We start from the raw sequence: 16,357 nt of genomic DNA on the forward strand, positions 1-16,357 counted from the left end.
TAACAGCATTTCACAATGCATGAATTCAGAAAAAAATATACAAGTTAAAACAATAGGCTTTAAAAGTCAAACTGACATCTGAAGGCTTCTTTCTGAGAAACTTCACACTCAGTAAACAGTAACGCCACCAGGAGAAGGATGGAGACTAAAAAAAAAAGCCTTATTAAGAGATGAGGGGTGGTCTATTGCCAATATTTGAGAAACACTTACAGTATATTTAATTAGTCTGATTACATGGTGCACTTACAGCTTCTTAATGCCCTCTGATAGAGATATATGGCCTTGAAAGCTCAGTGCCCATAGCGCCTTGAAATGAACTTGGATAATGTCCAGGAATTTCCATTAGTCCCCATACATTTTGGAACAAAGTACTAGTAAAGTACTTTGGCCACCTCATGCGAAGAGTTGACTCACTGGAAGACTCTGATGCTGGGAGGGATTGGGGTCAGGAGGAGAAGGGGACAACAGAGGATGAGGTGGCTGGATGGCATCACTGACTTGATGGACGTGAGTCTGAGTGAACTCCGGGAGTTGGTGATGGACAGGGAGGCCTGGCATGCTGCGATTCATGGGGTCGCAGAGAGTCGGACACGACTGAGTGACTGAACTGAACTGAACTGAACTAGTAAAGTACACAAAATACATGGTGGTCAAAAATGTGGTATCTTTAAACATTCAAGTTTTTGTGTTTGGTGCATTTAGCTAACATAATGTGTCTCTACGATCGTTTGGAGAAAGACTCAGAGTGACATGACAGAAAATTTGCATTTCAAATGATAATTAGGATGGTCATAAGTTAACCTCCAAACCCACTAGTATTCACTCATCCTTGAGCACTAATGCTCCAGGCTGTCAACACATGCTATCAAAGGACTATTCACAATCAACGTGATACTCACTAGCAGGAAGCATACTAATTGTATTACCCAGTGAAGCAATGTTCATCTATATTCAACCTTCCATACTGTTTGAGATTTAACACAACAATTTCATGGAAAGAGAAATATGTGGAACGCAGAACCATGTGAAATCTTGGTACTAAGTTTTATTTTTAAAACACTGCAGGGATTATTGCCTTTAAAGAAAATTTCAGTATCAATAAAATATGAAGAGCTGTTTCATTTCAGAAATTCAACTTGTATGCATTCTTTTAAGTTTTTCTACTTAGAAGGGTATAACTGCAATAAAAATTTTACTAAGTTGAAGTTTTTTACAAAACACTCTATTCCACAAGAACATCTTAAAGGTCAGCCTTAAGCGTGAGGTTCAAAATTGAATTGATGGAAAATTACATTTTCTCATTTATCATTTAAATACATACATAAATCAGGCATCCTGAATACACCCATATAACAAGCGCACACGAATTTTTCTCTTAATATTGGGCAGTGAACTTGTGTCTGATGCTTCTTCCAAGGGGAAACCACAGTGACAGTAACTTTCTGTCAAATAATTATTGCTCTTGTTTTTCTGGTTAATATATATAATTACGCTCAAATGAATGTGGATGAGTTGAGCTGCTGACATATTTAACTCATTTATGGGCTTTTAAGGGATTGTCTTCCACATAAATAATTTTGAAAGTCTATATGATGAATACATACAGATGTATAAGCAATAATTTTTTTCTATTGGTGAAGAGAACAAACACAAGCCTTTATTTTAAAATAAAAGCGATCAATCTGGACTAACATTTATTAAGCCAAATCTAAAATAAATAAAAACCATTCCTTATTATTAATAGGCCAGTTGAGTAACTGTCCCTGAGATAAGGTATAATAATGTAACTTTATAAAAATTCACGGTTTTTACTACCACAAAGAGAAACAATTAAGAATGTGGAAATTGTATATCCAGGTGAAGTCTGGGCAGACCCAAAGAAACTACTGGGTTGATAATACATCAGTCAATAATTTAATAATTTTAAACCTAAGAAATTAATCTGTATGGGGGAATCATGGATAGAATTTAAGGCAACATTTATATATTTTTAAAATAAAATTCATTTTAAAGAGATTCTTTCAGCAGGAAAGATGAATGATAGCTTCCAAATTGTATTCTCTAATATGAAAACTTGTAAATTAACTATGCTGAAGAGAACATTAACCATTTAGGTACCAAGTACTTCTGCACTAGTTCACGTCATACCAGTTTTAGAACAGCCTCAAGAGAAATACTATGAATTGAATGATCAGTGCTGCCTTTTTTTTTTTTGGCAACTCATCACTGAACCAACCTAACCATAGTTGGTCTTTATACTAGGAAGTACAGATCATATTACATTGTAAAATTTCACATTTGCACAGGATAATATATAGCAAAGCAGAAAATTAAAATGCTTGATTATATAATGTCCTCTTCTAGCAGATAAAGGTTTATAAATTCCTGTAAAATTTTACCCAAGGAACTATGAATACCCTTCTCAGAGGACTGTTAAATCTGTTTGAATATTAATATCATTTTTATGGTCAATTTCCAACTTGTTAGGAATTAACCGTATGTGAATACACTCCTCCATTGTGACCCTACTAAATACTGATAATATTTTATTACATAGTATCTACCTTACTACATTCACATTTAGATAAGAATACTTTAAAATGTTTTTCTTATTACTCTTTTTAAATAGGCATGACTAAGTGTGTCCACATGAAATAAAGTGATTTCTAAGTTGGTGGAAGCACTTGAGAGAACCAATAAGGTTTAGAAGAATTTGGTATAAATGCTGATGATGTAGACAGGAAAAATCTATTTGATGAGATTCAATTATATGATTTTTGAACCTTCCCACGATAAAAAACATCGTCATCTGTAGCTGCCTATAGGAATACTTATAATCTTCAAACTCTAAAAGTATGTTTTAGAATTTTCTTCTCAATACTGCTGAAAAGTTTTTGTTTTGTTTTTTTAAAGATTTGGAGAATTTCCAATGCATCTTTTTTCATTTTTATTTGTTTTGGCTCTGTTGCAATGCAACAAACACAAGTACTTTCAGTATACTTCCCTATTGAAACCTATCTGCCAGATTTTGTGCATTGGTAATTGGCAATTAGAATACAAATATATTCTTTTCAGCACATAGAGCCATCAGGCAGTGGAAGTATATTCTTTTGCATATTTGTGGGTTATACTGTGAAAGGACCTAGTATACCCAAGGTGAGCTGGGTGGCAAAGTATTCATATATTAAAGCCAATTATATGTCATACATAAAAGGGCACATTAGCTACTTGAAAAAATTCACATTTATTTACTGTCAAACCGTGTTAAACTTTACACTGGATATTAGTGATGGGCTCATTATTAACAGGTTTACACAAAGGGATGAAAAGAAAGGCAGAATTTTGCTGAAACAATTTACATTTCATTAGAACTTTATCATAAAATAAATTAATTACTAAATATAGGCAGAAGGAATATGGAAGAGTAATATTTATGTTTTATTTCATTTTTTAAAAAAGAATAGGCACCTTTTGTTCACTAGAAAGTTTGTGAGAAGTGCCCAGTGCCCTCGCTGCCCCCTGTTCAAGAACAAACAGAGGGGTGACACACAACCTTTTCTAGATTTCACCACATTTGTGCAAGGCATGGCATAACTGGCTTCAAAGAGTTTTTTCCCCCATAAAACACGCTCTTTTGGCAATAAGAAATTTAAATGTAAGAATAAGGACTAACATGTCAAAGCAGAACACTGTATACAGTGGAAAATAAGTGAAAATGGGAAGAACTTACCATGACAAAGTGTAAGGAAAAACATTTCATAACATATGTGCAACCAAGAGCTTTTCACAATATTTTCTTCAAACTCTTTAAAATTATTTTTAATGACAATTCTATTTCAGTTGGACACAAATGTATTTATTTTACCCTAGCAATAGAACAAAATATAATTTCTTTAGCCATTTTTGAAGAGTTCATTGTACAGTTGAGGAAACATATGAAATAAGGCCTGTGGCTTGATTGCTAGTGGTTAAACATGTTTTCAATCTTTGCCTTAATGTAAAAGGTTTGCAGTCAACTGCAAACTGCTGCAGAATATCTCTCCTGCTTTTCCAAGTCTTGTCAGGAACAGTAAGGTACAGTAAATTTGTCCCACAGGATTTTAAAGCCTACGTCTTGTATATAATACAATGCAGGCCTACAAAAATGGTGCAGCCATATTTACAAATTTAGTTCACAAACTGCTGCAGTAAAATGGCTGGAAAGTTCTGTTTTGCTTGTTTCACAATTTCTCTAAACAGCAGCAGAATCTTAAAATACCTGGTTGGCATCTCTTTTCTTTGTAACAAATAATTCATTTTAGTATACTCTGTGTATATACAAAGTTTTTTTATGTTTTATAAAAATTCACAGAACTGCACGGTTCAGTCATCTTTTTTTTTTACACTGGAGAACCACAGGTCAACAGGGCCATCTCTTCAAGCGGAGTTTGAGGGAGCTGCATAGGGCCAGTGGAGTCTGTCTGTATTCATTACTTGCATGTGGCCTCTGGAATTCCTTAGTGGCACTATTAGAGACTTGTCACCAGCTGCATTTGTCCTTCTCTGACATCTCCTTCTGGAATACACCCTTCTTTGTTAATGGGGATTATGTAACCATCGCTATTGCCCCTGCTGATCTGGTAGCACATCTGAAGCTGGTGGCCAGCTCCAAGGTTTGGCATGCTCTTATAGTAGATGTCCTCATTCTCACTCCTCCGGGACGGAGACAGGTCTTCTTCCATGTCGGGGCTGCTCTCCTGATAGGGAGAGTCCCTAAGGTTAGGCATACTTGTGTACAGAGAGTCTCTGTTGGGGGACTGGAGATGGTCCTCGGCCTCGGCTGTCAGCTGGGATACGTAGCTGTCAGTCCCCTCGGGCTTTGCTTTCTTCTGGGGTTGGTACAGAAGGGAGTGAGTCCTCTGAGGGATGAGCGGGGCCTCGAGTTCTTTGTGATGGAGCTCCAGTCCAGGATTGTCACCATGCATGAGAGATGAAGCATCTGCCACAATAGCATCATCTTCGCTGCTGCTCCCTCCAATCACAGGCTTGACTGGTAGTGTGAGCTCGAGGTTGTGAGCCTTGCTGCTGCCCCGTAGGTTGTTGTGCACTAATTCTGAAATGATCATCTTCTCAAAAGCAGTATCATTCAGACTTAGTCCACAGTCCACAACCTGCACACTGTCATTATAGTCCCCCTTGCGCAGTGAGTAGCTGTTGTTAAAATTACCATTTAGCGGTAGAGTATCCATGGCACTTGTATCCCTGGCATTGTTCAGTGAATGTCCTGAAACAGAAAAGGGAGGGATCCCATTACTGTCTCTGTTCCTGATGAGAGGATTGTTACTTCTTTAGAACAAAACTTTTTAATGTCGTTCAGGACAAAGTTGTATTCGAAAGCTAACACTTGGGAAGTGTCAGGCTTTCCCGCGTTCCCAACTGTAAACAGTTGCAACCCCTTAGATAACAGGAACAAGTGTGAAAAAATAATACTGTTTTCTGGGGAGGGAAGAGGGCATACAGAATGTTGATTTATCAATTTTGAGGAGACGGTATTTATCAATTGATTTTTGGTCAAATCTCTGACACTCTTACAAAGAAGACTTCACTCCATGCCCTTGCATAGTTAATGCAAAGCAATTCATTAGTGACATTTACATTTTAAAGTACGAGACTATGGTTTATAAAAATAAAATTAACAGAATTTGTCCTAAACAACACTAAATTAAAAGGGAATAAGTCACATACAAAAACTGAAGGCAAATGTACAACATAAACCCACAAAACTGGCAAGCAACTCTTTAAACAACATTCTAACATTTCCTTTTTCTGGAGATGAAGTAAAAAAAAAAATAATGAAAAAATGGACAGACACAAAGATTTCGTGTTAAACAAAGATAGCCATCTCTCACACTGACTGGACCAGGGGCCCACAAGCACCATCCAACAACACGATAGACAGCAGGTGGAATGACTCACTTTGGACAACTCACATCATGTCTGTCTGCTCAGGCTATCTGGCCTAAGAGTAGCTGATATACAAAAAAAAGTAAAATGATTTATTGTAACATGATGAAGAATTTCTGAGCTTCTCAGCAACTTAGTCAGAGCAAGGGTTCAACAAATTAGATTACCAGCAATAGCAGCCTTTTGCTTTTTCATTGAATATTTCTTATGATTTTGAACTTTTGTTTTGGTACTAATACTCTAATAGCAATGGCCCCAGGCTTCTAATGGTCAAAGTTTGCCTGCAGCCCTGCAGTCTGCATCAGTCACAGTGACAGCTTCTAATGAACCAGCAGAGTCTACTGTACGAGACTGGCCCACAGACACCATGGGCATGGAGGTTAAACGCAGAAATGTTAGGAGATTTCTTAAATATGGGTCACAGAAATTAAACCAAGAATAAGTATTAACTGTGGAATGGGAAAAGGGTGTCAGCCTTGGCTAATATATTTTTATCTCTAAAGGAATGAAAGATTGGATACATCTGCTGAAGATATGAAAAGAGGTTCAGGAGGAAAAAAAATATGATAACATGCTCTCTTTGTATTTTTCTAGACACATAAACATGTAAACTAAGACATCACAGTGCTTCTCAGGCAGATGAAAAAAAAAAGTTTAAGAGAAAATTAAATGGTCTGTACCATGGAAAGTTAGGTTATTCATTCTCAAAATCCTAGAGAAAAAAATCACTTGTCTACAGATAGGTCTGAAAAAAAAAAGAATGAAATGATGTTATTGAAATGAAACTGACCACTGTGAGGCTGCTGCATTGTATGCAAGGCTTGGAGGAGTTTAGGAAAAAAAAAATAATTCTTGGAAAAAATAGGAAATTTCCCTTTTTAGTGCTTACTCCACTTATGAAGCTGCAGATTATCCTAGAAAACTCATTGTCACAACCAATAAATAATTCATAATTGCTCAATTAATTATCATTAGCAGAAAATAAGAAAATAGGAGGGATCATATTGTTGACTCATGCTATTTTAAAAATTCTGATCCAACTTCTACATTTGAGAAATTGACAATTCGGTTCGTATTATGCTCCGTGGCACATATAACAAAATGAAGTAATGACAATTCTTTGCAAGGCTTCCTTCAGCCTGGTTGACATGATTCACTAGCTTTATAAATTCATATATGTGCCACAAATTTTAGAAGATCTATTACTAGGAATCATCTGATGTTTTAAATTACAGTGACACAGGATCGGTCACTAGCATTTGTTTCCTCCATAGAGGTATGATCTTGTCATTTTTCTTTCTTTGTATTGTTGTTTAATAAATTTAAGAATATATACTGGATAATCCATAAGGTGTTTTCTACGATATACTGCAGATCTAAGCACATCTTTGGCTGGTTTTGAAGAGGCAACTTTTTCTGCCCAAGTTCAGGTAATTCACTGGAAGACTTTCCACAGCCTGTAGCAAGATTACTGTGGGAATGCAGAAATGATAAGTCAATTATTCAGCATTCGGGTTGACAGTACCTCAGGCTTTAAGAAGCAAATTATTTCAGCATTGCATGTACTTAAGTATGAACAGCATTTGCTACAGACCTCTATTACTGACAAAAGGCAGTAAATGTAAATGTACTGTTTGAATTTGGAAACATGTGAGTTGCAAATTGTGAACCACTTGCCCGCTGAGTCTACTTCATGACTGCTACTTATGTTTTAATTGTGCCGGTTAAAAATCATGCTGAAAAAATTTACATTTGATAGGCAAAGTTAAGTTTTACTCCCATACTTGTCTCTCTGTAGGTTGCTAGAGGAAAGCATAAGGAAAGTAAGAAAAACAAGAGAATGAAAAGAGAAGCTGCAGTTACGTTAAAAAAGAATTTCAAGAAAAAAATGGAAACGAAGTTCTGTGTTTAATTTAGTGACAAATATCAATTACAAATAAAAATTTTATGCTAATAGTAATTATGTAATAACTTTCCCCCAAATCTTGCAAATTCTGTTAATATTAAATATATTTTTAAAATAAATAAGCTATTAGAAAACATAATAAAATACAGGATGGGTTAGTGACAATCTCTCCTCCTCCCCCCAAAATAACTACAGATAGAAACTAACTAATATTAACTTTATTCTCAAAGTTTTTTAAGAAAAAAAGAAAAACTACCATAAAGCTGCACTATACTATAGTTTGGTTAGATTGATAATGCTGGATGCAGTTTTCTATACCTAGGCATCCAAATTATTAGCTAAGTCATGCCAGAAACAAACTCTCTCAGCAAGCTTTAGAGTCAACTGAATAGTATATTACATAGATAGGATACCTCTAAATGATATAAATCTTGAAGATGGGCTCTCGGACCATGTGATGTCAGTCCTGTAATAATATATTAAGATTTATGCCACCTGTGTCAAAAACATGGATAATTATTTGTAAATACTATCATGACTGAATTTTTACTATACTATAATATAGTGCAGTTTTAGAAGCCTGGCATGGGCAATACCATAATTCTTTTTAATTGAGAAATTAAGGATATAATAATAAATATATGGCAACTTGAGTATTCTAGAAAAAGGGTAAAGATCAGAGCTCTGTTTAGCAGCAAAGAAAGGTAGTTGTATTCGTAAGTATAAGCACACCTGGTGAGTTAAACACAGGAGCTGAAGGGGCATTACATACAACTGTTTCAGCGAGCAATGTGTTATAGGGGTTGTTAGTGCCGTGGGGTCGAAGAAGAGGGTTTGTTAGTAGGTAATTGCCAGTCATTCCTAAAGCAAAGAAACAGAAAAAAATACATCAGTTCTCGTTTTAGTGTTACAGTTGCAGTAAAGTACTTTTTGTATTCATCAAGGGTAGTGGATAAGTTGGCAAAGGAAAATCTGCTGAAATTCTCTGATTGTATTTGAACTACTAATTTGAAGGAGAAAGGGGAGAGGAAAGTTAAATTTCAATAATTCACAGGTGCTTTGTAAGTCCCCCAAGTAAACACCTGCTGAGGATGACATTTACTAATTTATACAAAATCACTGTTAAACAAAAATGGCAATTAAATGCACAGAGATCAACATTATGTTTCGAGATGTTACTGCTTAATATTAAAAACCTAACCACTGAAGCCCAGAAGAGGGAATCTCAAACTTTCAGGATTTACAGGTGTGGGATTATCCCTCATGAAAACATCTGTGTTAATACCAACTTTGACACAAGCAGGAGGAAAAACAACTTTCACAAACACGTAAAAAGTATGACGCATTGCACCAAGCTTCTCTTAGTAAATGCAAGAGCACACATGCTGAGGGGAAAAAAAGAGACTGCATATAATGAATTATTAGACCGTTCACCGATTCTATGTAACAAGACTTTTCCTTCTATGATCTTATTTGCCAGGTTTCAAAAATGAATCATTGAATAATTCATTTCCTTTTTGATACTCATCTTAACAGAATTAGGTAAAACATCAGAGCAATGGAATAAACACACATTTCACTCATTCTAATTGACAAATTACAAACCTTTCAATACTTATCAAACATGTTTTGCATAGCTAATGTAATTTAGCTAAAAATATTTTAAAATTCAAGTTGGCTTTGATGCCATACATATGCTTTTTTCATTTTAAAACAGAATCTCATCAGAACAATGCCAACAATGAAAAATGTCTTTAATATTTCATTGTGATAAAATATATTAAATTATAATAATACATCAAAACTGAAATTACTTGATAAGTTACCTCTAAGAACATATAAAATTTTTTTCATAATACATTAAAATTTACTAAGCTTGTACTCAGGAATATGTGTCTGTAGATGCACTTGTGTCCTTATCTTGCTCAGTTATTTTATTTGCCATATTAATTTAAGTTAGAATTATACTGATTATGTGATAAGGCTATAATTGTAGACACATTAAAAATAACAATTCAAATGTAAAAATTACTTCATAAGTGCTCATGTATTTTAATTATTTATGAAGAGTTACTATGTTTTTAACATTTACTTTTTGAAAGAAACAAAAACAGAAGAATTTTACAAATAAGATTTTTTACTACAAAACTGGCACTGTTTAATGTGAGCAGTAGTTATTCTAATTATATTAATTTTTTAAGAAGAAAATTTTCATAAATGTACATTTAGAAAGGAATAATATGTATCCCTAGGAACATATTTTAATCTGTGGCAAAGTATGCTCTCAGAAATTACATTTTCCAGCCTTATTCTATTAACGTGGAGTTTGAAATTATACTTTTTGCATTACATTACTGAATAAAAAGAATTTATATGTACTTTAATAAAGGATAAAAGATGACTCAGCAGGTTTAAGAAAGAGCTTATGATATAAACTCATTTGAGAGAAAAAGTCAGTGTTTCCTCTAGAATTATTGTAAATTGGCAAAAGGCACAAAATTTATATAGTAAACTCAAATTTTCCTAGTAACTGACCTTGATTAAGTGTTGAAGTGCTATTGATGTCACCTGAGATAAAAGAAGATTCAGATTGTTTTCTCACAGTGTCATTCCACATCCTTCTTATACGACTCTATTAACATAAAATAGCAAGACACATGTTATGTTAGCTTTCCCAAGCTTACCTTACATTAAAGAAACACAAAGATTTACCTTAAACAATCTGTGCAGGATTATCTTTTGACTTAAAAAAAAATGTGTATTGATTCTGTTCTTAAACTAAGGAAGTCTATATTGCTGTGTTTCTTTATTAAGGAGTATTTAATTTTCTAATCTTAAAGAAATTTTCAATTATTGTCTTTGTTTAAAGTGGAGATGATGGTTGACTAACAAATGTTTATTGAATGCTCCCTGAGTCCTGTATTATGTGAGCTTAGGATATCAAACTATTGTGATGTACTTCTTAAAGAAGTATACCTCTCGAAAAAGGATGTTTATACCTAAAGAAACATCTTGCAGAAATACTTAAGAAGATATTAAAACCAAAAAACTAAGAGGGCAAGTATTTGCTACCTAGATATTATACTGAGAAGACAATTAGTGCATCTGAACAGAACATGTCTCAGAAGGCATTCTATAAAGGTTAATTAAAGATGCTGTCAAAGTCTTTGTTACCTGTGTGCCAGAGGAATAGCGAGCACTGGTTCTGGTAGTGGATGCCTTCACTGAGCTGTGGGGACTCTCAGTCGGGAGGCCGCCGCAGCAGTATGAATGTCTGAAGCACTTGCCATATTCTTTTCGTACCTGCATGGAATAACCGTGAGACCAAGGGATTAATATAAACATACTTGCTCCTCTTGCTCTCTAATTAAATGAGCAGAGGAGATGAAAAGTTCCACTAACCCTTTTCCGTGGAGATTACAAAATCAAATTCAACTGAATTGGTAATCGGAAAAACACCTCTGTCCACTAGACAGTCTAATAGGATTTTAAAGTGTGATATAATATGTAGAAATATGCTTTCTACCCTATTATTATAGTGCAAATGTTATTAATTAATACAATGGCAATATTTTAAAAGCCTTATTCTAGCAATAGCCTTAGTCAAACCAATTTTCTATCTCATGTCAAGAAAATAGGATAAAAATTTAGTATTTTCCTTGCTTAATTACATTTAACCACTCGTAATTCAGTCATTTAAGTTTCATATGCTTTATGTCCTCTTAGGTAGGTCAATACATAAACTTTAACTGGATTGCACAGCGTTGTGGGTAACTTCTTTATAATGAAAGACTACATTGGCATAAGAATAAAGGGGAAATAATGTCCTTTGATACATATGCCATTAATTAGGATGGAATGTTTTCCTCATTTTCTGAATATGTCTAGCTGTTATAACACTTAGTGTAGAGAGTCTAAGATGCTTATTCACTTCATTAGCACATAAGGGAACTATTTATGCAATTTCCATTCACATTAATGAGTTACCCACGTAATTTCCCTTTTCCCCTGAAGCTTGGATATATGAATAGATAGAAAAGTTCTTAGGCCTAAATGAAAGATTACACTTTAAAAAGTGGAGTCCAAGCAATACTAAATAATAGGGCTCCACTTAGGTGGTCAAGAATTGGGAGGAGTAGGGGATATTTCTGGATTCTGTGCAGCTATATTTTGGCATACAAATATGCTTCATGTAGCTAAGAGCCAGACTTTGAAATTATAAGAAGGAAGGATGAAAGGCTGCACATGAAATTATTTTTTTCTGGTAGGTTTCAAAAAACACTCAAAGCCCCCTGACAACCCTCCACACCCCCTCCCTGCAGATCATAGTTCTGTGAGCACTATCATTGCAAAGACCAAAACTCTTGACACTTATTACTTGGGAAATTAGAGAATTAAAGTCACTAATGACCTTTTAGATCTAAGTGCACTTGCATTTTCATTCTCTTAGCTTTATTTAATTATAGCTATTAGAACAAATAACAATGTGGTTAAACTTTTAGACAAAGTATTTCCTTTGTCTAAATATATTCACTCAAGCAGTTAGAACCGTATTTTACCTAAATCATCTTATATTATGTTCTAACAACTCATCATGGCAATATCCAATACAACGTATCCAAGACTAAGTAGAACTTGTTCAAATGAAGTGTAACACAATAACTTAAAGAGATAATTGTTAATTAACAAGCACAGCAAAATCTCTGCAAAATTAATACCCAAACCCTATGAGGAAATAATGACAATGTCATTCTTTTTCTTCTAAGTTTATGCTTTATCAGAAACATCTGACAGAAGTTATGAATATGTGATCATCTGCATGTATATAACCTGCTCATCTATGTAGAAAATATATAAAAGCCAAAGTAATTACAAGGTCATACCTATATAACGTTTAGCAAGTTAAAGTTCAGTGTTATTAAATAAGACATGATACATCAAAAAAAGTTTTGTACATTTAATGGCTATTAACTGCTCTGAAATGCTATATAACCAAGACAATGGCAATCACAATGGTATTTTATCAAAATAATACCCTCTGGTGTTGGTTTTGCCTAATGCCTATATTGCTATGAATGTATATTATCTGTCAGTATTGCACATTCCACTGTCATTATCTCAAAATTACAGCTTATTCAGAACTGATGGAAATAACAACACTATCATCTTGTCAGGACTGAAAACTTAATAGTTTTCACTTTCACAATTCTATTTCTCTGTTCAATTTAGTGACCAACTAATAATAACAGAATAAAAAGACTACATTAGATATACAGACGGGGAAAGGATGATACCTAGTGAAAGGCATGGAAATTTTAAACTTAAATGGCAGCCAGTTTATTCTCTTAGGTTTACATCTTACAATAGATTAAAATTTTTCACCTGCAACTTTAATTTTTGAATCATTTTTGAGGACTCCACTTAACATTAAATCAGGAAAAAATAATAAGATGTGAAATATGAAATTATTGGGTTTTAAATTCTTTCAAAATTACTCAAAATGCAACATTAATATTCATATTTATATAGCTTATGCTTTTAAAATTTATACCACTTAACCTTATACTCAATTTTTGTTTTGAACTACTGCATTCCTTATATTGAGAAAGAACAAGATTATTTAAATTTTTTTTTATCTTGTATACCCTCTGCACAAAGCACTTTTGTAGACTTTGAAGAAAAAAATCTTACAAGTATCTAGTTTATAATATTGCCAAATTGAGATTCAAGAGATGACTGGTGTTGACATATCTTACATGTGAAGCCTGAACCTCCTGACTTGCATTACAATTAATTTATGAGTAAAATATGATGCTATTAATAATATGCCAGTGGTAAAATCTCTATTAAATGTATTATTTTCAAATCAAAGAACAAGTAAGCAGAGCCTCCAAGTGTTGTCACTTACTTTCTTTTGGAGAGCACAGTGAAAGATGAAAATGAACACTCCCTGGAAAGCATTAAAGATGGTGAAGAGATATGCCATCACAATAGTCTCCTCATTAATAAAAAGCAACCCGAATGACCAGGTTAGGCCAAGAAGACATAGAAGAGCGAATGCGCCAAGCACCCAAGACCTGAAAAAATAAAGTGAATTTTATTAACAGATTCAATGAGAGAACAACACATATCACACTTAAATATTAGCATATCATTAGTAGCAGTTGACTTTCTCTATATTCATATTCAAATTCAACAGCATTTTGGCTTTAACCTTTCATTGATTAAAGAAAGAACAATAGCATTTAGTACTGCAGTCTCCAGTGAAAACAGCAACAGCAGGTATGACCTTTTCTTATTCAGAATAAATAAGTATGAAAACTATATTAAAATACAAGGTATAAATTAACCCCCATGACTTTATTGTCTTTTATGTGCATTGTGGTAAAAGAAATTAAGGAGTCCTTAATTAGTTTACTCCTATATTTTTATTCCTGTGGTGCACTCATGACACTGAATAATGTGATACATACAGAAAGGTTAAATGGCAGATAATCACTTAACACCTGAACTTCAGATTCTAGGAAACTAATCTTAGGTGAACCTAAGGTTTTATAACTAAAGCATGAAGAAGCCTAGCTGAAATGGGACAAAAACATGAGAACAACTTCAAAATAAAATAATTTTGGAGAGATTTCATCATGAATAGCTTAAGGAGAAAAGAACTGTAGAAAATAGGACGGAATGAGAGGATTTAAAGTCAGTGCATTCCATGTCTAACTAATGATCTTACTTGATAAATGGCTTATTATCTTCATAGCTAGAAAGCATTATAAGCAGAAAAGAGAAACAAAATTATTAGACAGAATTAAAATAGAAAGTAATAAGAAAGCATTTATATATTTTATAAAATTAGTCAAAATTAAGAAAGTCAAAATGCAGAGGCAAGCAATTAAAAAATAAAGGCATATTATAGTTTAAAATACTCTAGCAAATAAGATATTCCAAAATAATTATAGAAATCAAGGGCAATTCATGATATTGACGGATTTGTAAAAATATAAATCATGCCATAAATTTGTTAATGTAGGATTCTACCTTACCCAGGTAAGTCCGTATTATAGTAGCCATCACAAACACGGTAATTACTGGTGTAGATGAGAAGACAGAAAGAGGAAAAGGAAGAAAAGAGAGAGATGCTAAAGATTAGCTCTCTCTCTTACCATGCAACATGCAATGAAGCTGGCACTAACCTATCTAAAACATCTAATTTAAAAAAAATTACCTTTACTATAAGATCTGCCATTTTTAACATTTAAAATATTTTCTACATCCCATTGTAACCAACGTGAACAATATCTCTTCAGATTTTAAATTAACTTATATTTTAAAAAATAACTCTGAAAATGCTATCAATTTTTTTCAACAGCTATCGATTTTTTCTCATTAGATAGCACTTTTTCCATTGATATTTCCATTTTTTCAATCCTGAAGTAAACATTTATTTAATTATCATGAAAGCAACAGATAATCTCCAAGTTAACATAGTAATGGAGCAAATTCTCTTAGGAAAACAGGATTAGAAGTAGAAACTGCTCAGAATCCTTAAATCAAAAAGTCATTTAACAAAACAAACTTAATATAATCATATCAGTCATGCAAACAGGAACATCATTTTGAACTGCATTTTAAATTTAAATGAGATTGCTAGTTTATGGAATTTTCATAAAGGCAGTAAAACAGTTTTTTGGCTCTAGATCATGACAGAAATTATTATCTAATTTCTGACCAATGTCTGTGACATGGTAACAGTGAGGTTCAACCTTGATAAGTAAAATTTCATTCTGAATAATTTCTACAGTTGAATGATGGTATTCATGAATTTGCTGTGGGGAATATCTTTCACTCAGTTTGTCAAGCACTAAAATTAAAATACAAAATACTTACTTAATGTTTTCCAACCTGCTAGAATCTGGTTTTAATGTGTTCGAGTGCTTCACCATTTTGCATAATGTGATCACCAGAAAGATAATATTTAGCTGTTACAACAAATAAAGAAGGAATTAGATAACTATGAGAAAAAGTTAAATACATCATTACAATATACTTAATGGGTTAATGCAATTAAATATCAAAAACATGAATATGTGGTAGAAACTGACTCAATTTTAGTTTACTTATCATTACTTATGCAATAATCAAGTTGAGTCTACATGAAAAATTTTCTGGCCATGTATGACCGATTTTTTAATAGATCATTTGACATGAAATTGCAACCTCATTAAATAAGTATCATGTGGTGATGATTAAATAAATTAGAAAGCCTAGTGTCTTTAGATAGAGGTACCCCAGGGCCTAAAAACCACCTAATGAAAATATGAAGTGAGTTCTTTAGGAGGGGCATTTATATTATGCAGTTTATAATGGAAATATCTCTGAATTTGGGACCCTAAATCTTAGTTAAGAGTCTAGTTCTTGATTTTGACTGATAAAATGAGGAAAATAATATTTGAACAATCCTTTTGTAAGGTAATGGTTAAGGATCAAATGAGATAACATATGAAGTAT

At 33.4% G+C, this 16,357-nt stretch overlaps 1 protein-coding gene across 12 annotated transcripts in view; it reads right to left on the bottom strand.

Annotated features, from left to right (window-relative positions):
• Positions 1 to 1,034: 1,034 nt before the first annotated feature.
• Positions 1,035 to 16,357, bottom strand: part of LPHN2 (latrophilin 2) — a 202,110-nt gene continuing 186,787 nt past the window's right edge. For 8 of the 12 annotated variants that reach the window (XM_010857560.1, XM_010857555.1, XM_010857553.1 and 5 more), the window contains 5 exons: positions 15,737 to 15,828; positions 13,758 to 13,926; positions 11,024 to 11,152; positions 10,385 to 10,481; positions 1,035 to 5,263 (listed from right to left, as the gene is read on the bottom strand). In XM_010857560.1, coding sequence (XP_010855862.1) covers positions 4,509 to 5,263; positions 10,385 to 10,481; positions 11,024 to 11,152; positions 13,758 to 13,926; positions 15,737 to 15,828 — 1,242 coding nt within the window. In that variant the 3' untranslated portion in view covers positions 1,035 to 4,508. Of the gene's footprint in view, positions 5,264 to 8,262; positions 8,345 to 8,581; positions 8,711 to 10,384; positions 10,482 to 11,023; positions 11,153 to 13,757; positions 13,927 to 15,736; positions 15,829 to 16,357 lie in introns of those variants that run through there. The other 4 variants (XM_010857565.1, XM_010857561.1, XM_010857562.1 and 1 more) reach the window with 4 other exon arrangements.

This window comes from Bison bison, unplaced genomic scaffold, assembly GCF_000754665.1.
Source record: "Bison bison bison isolate TAMUID 2011002044 unplaced genomic scaffold, Bison_UMD1.0 scf7180017864382, whole genome shotgun sequence".
NCBI classification, from domain to species: domain Eukaryota; kingdom Metazoa; phylum Chordata; class Mammalia; order Artiodactyla; family Bovidae; genus Bison; species Bison bison.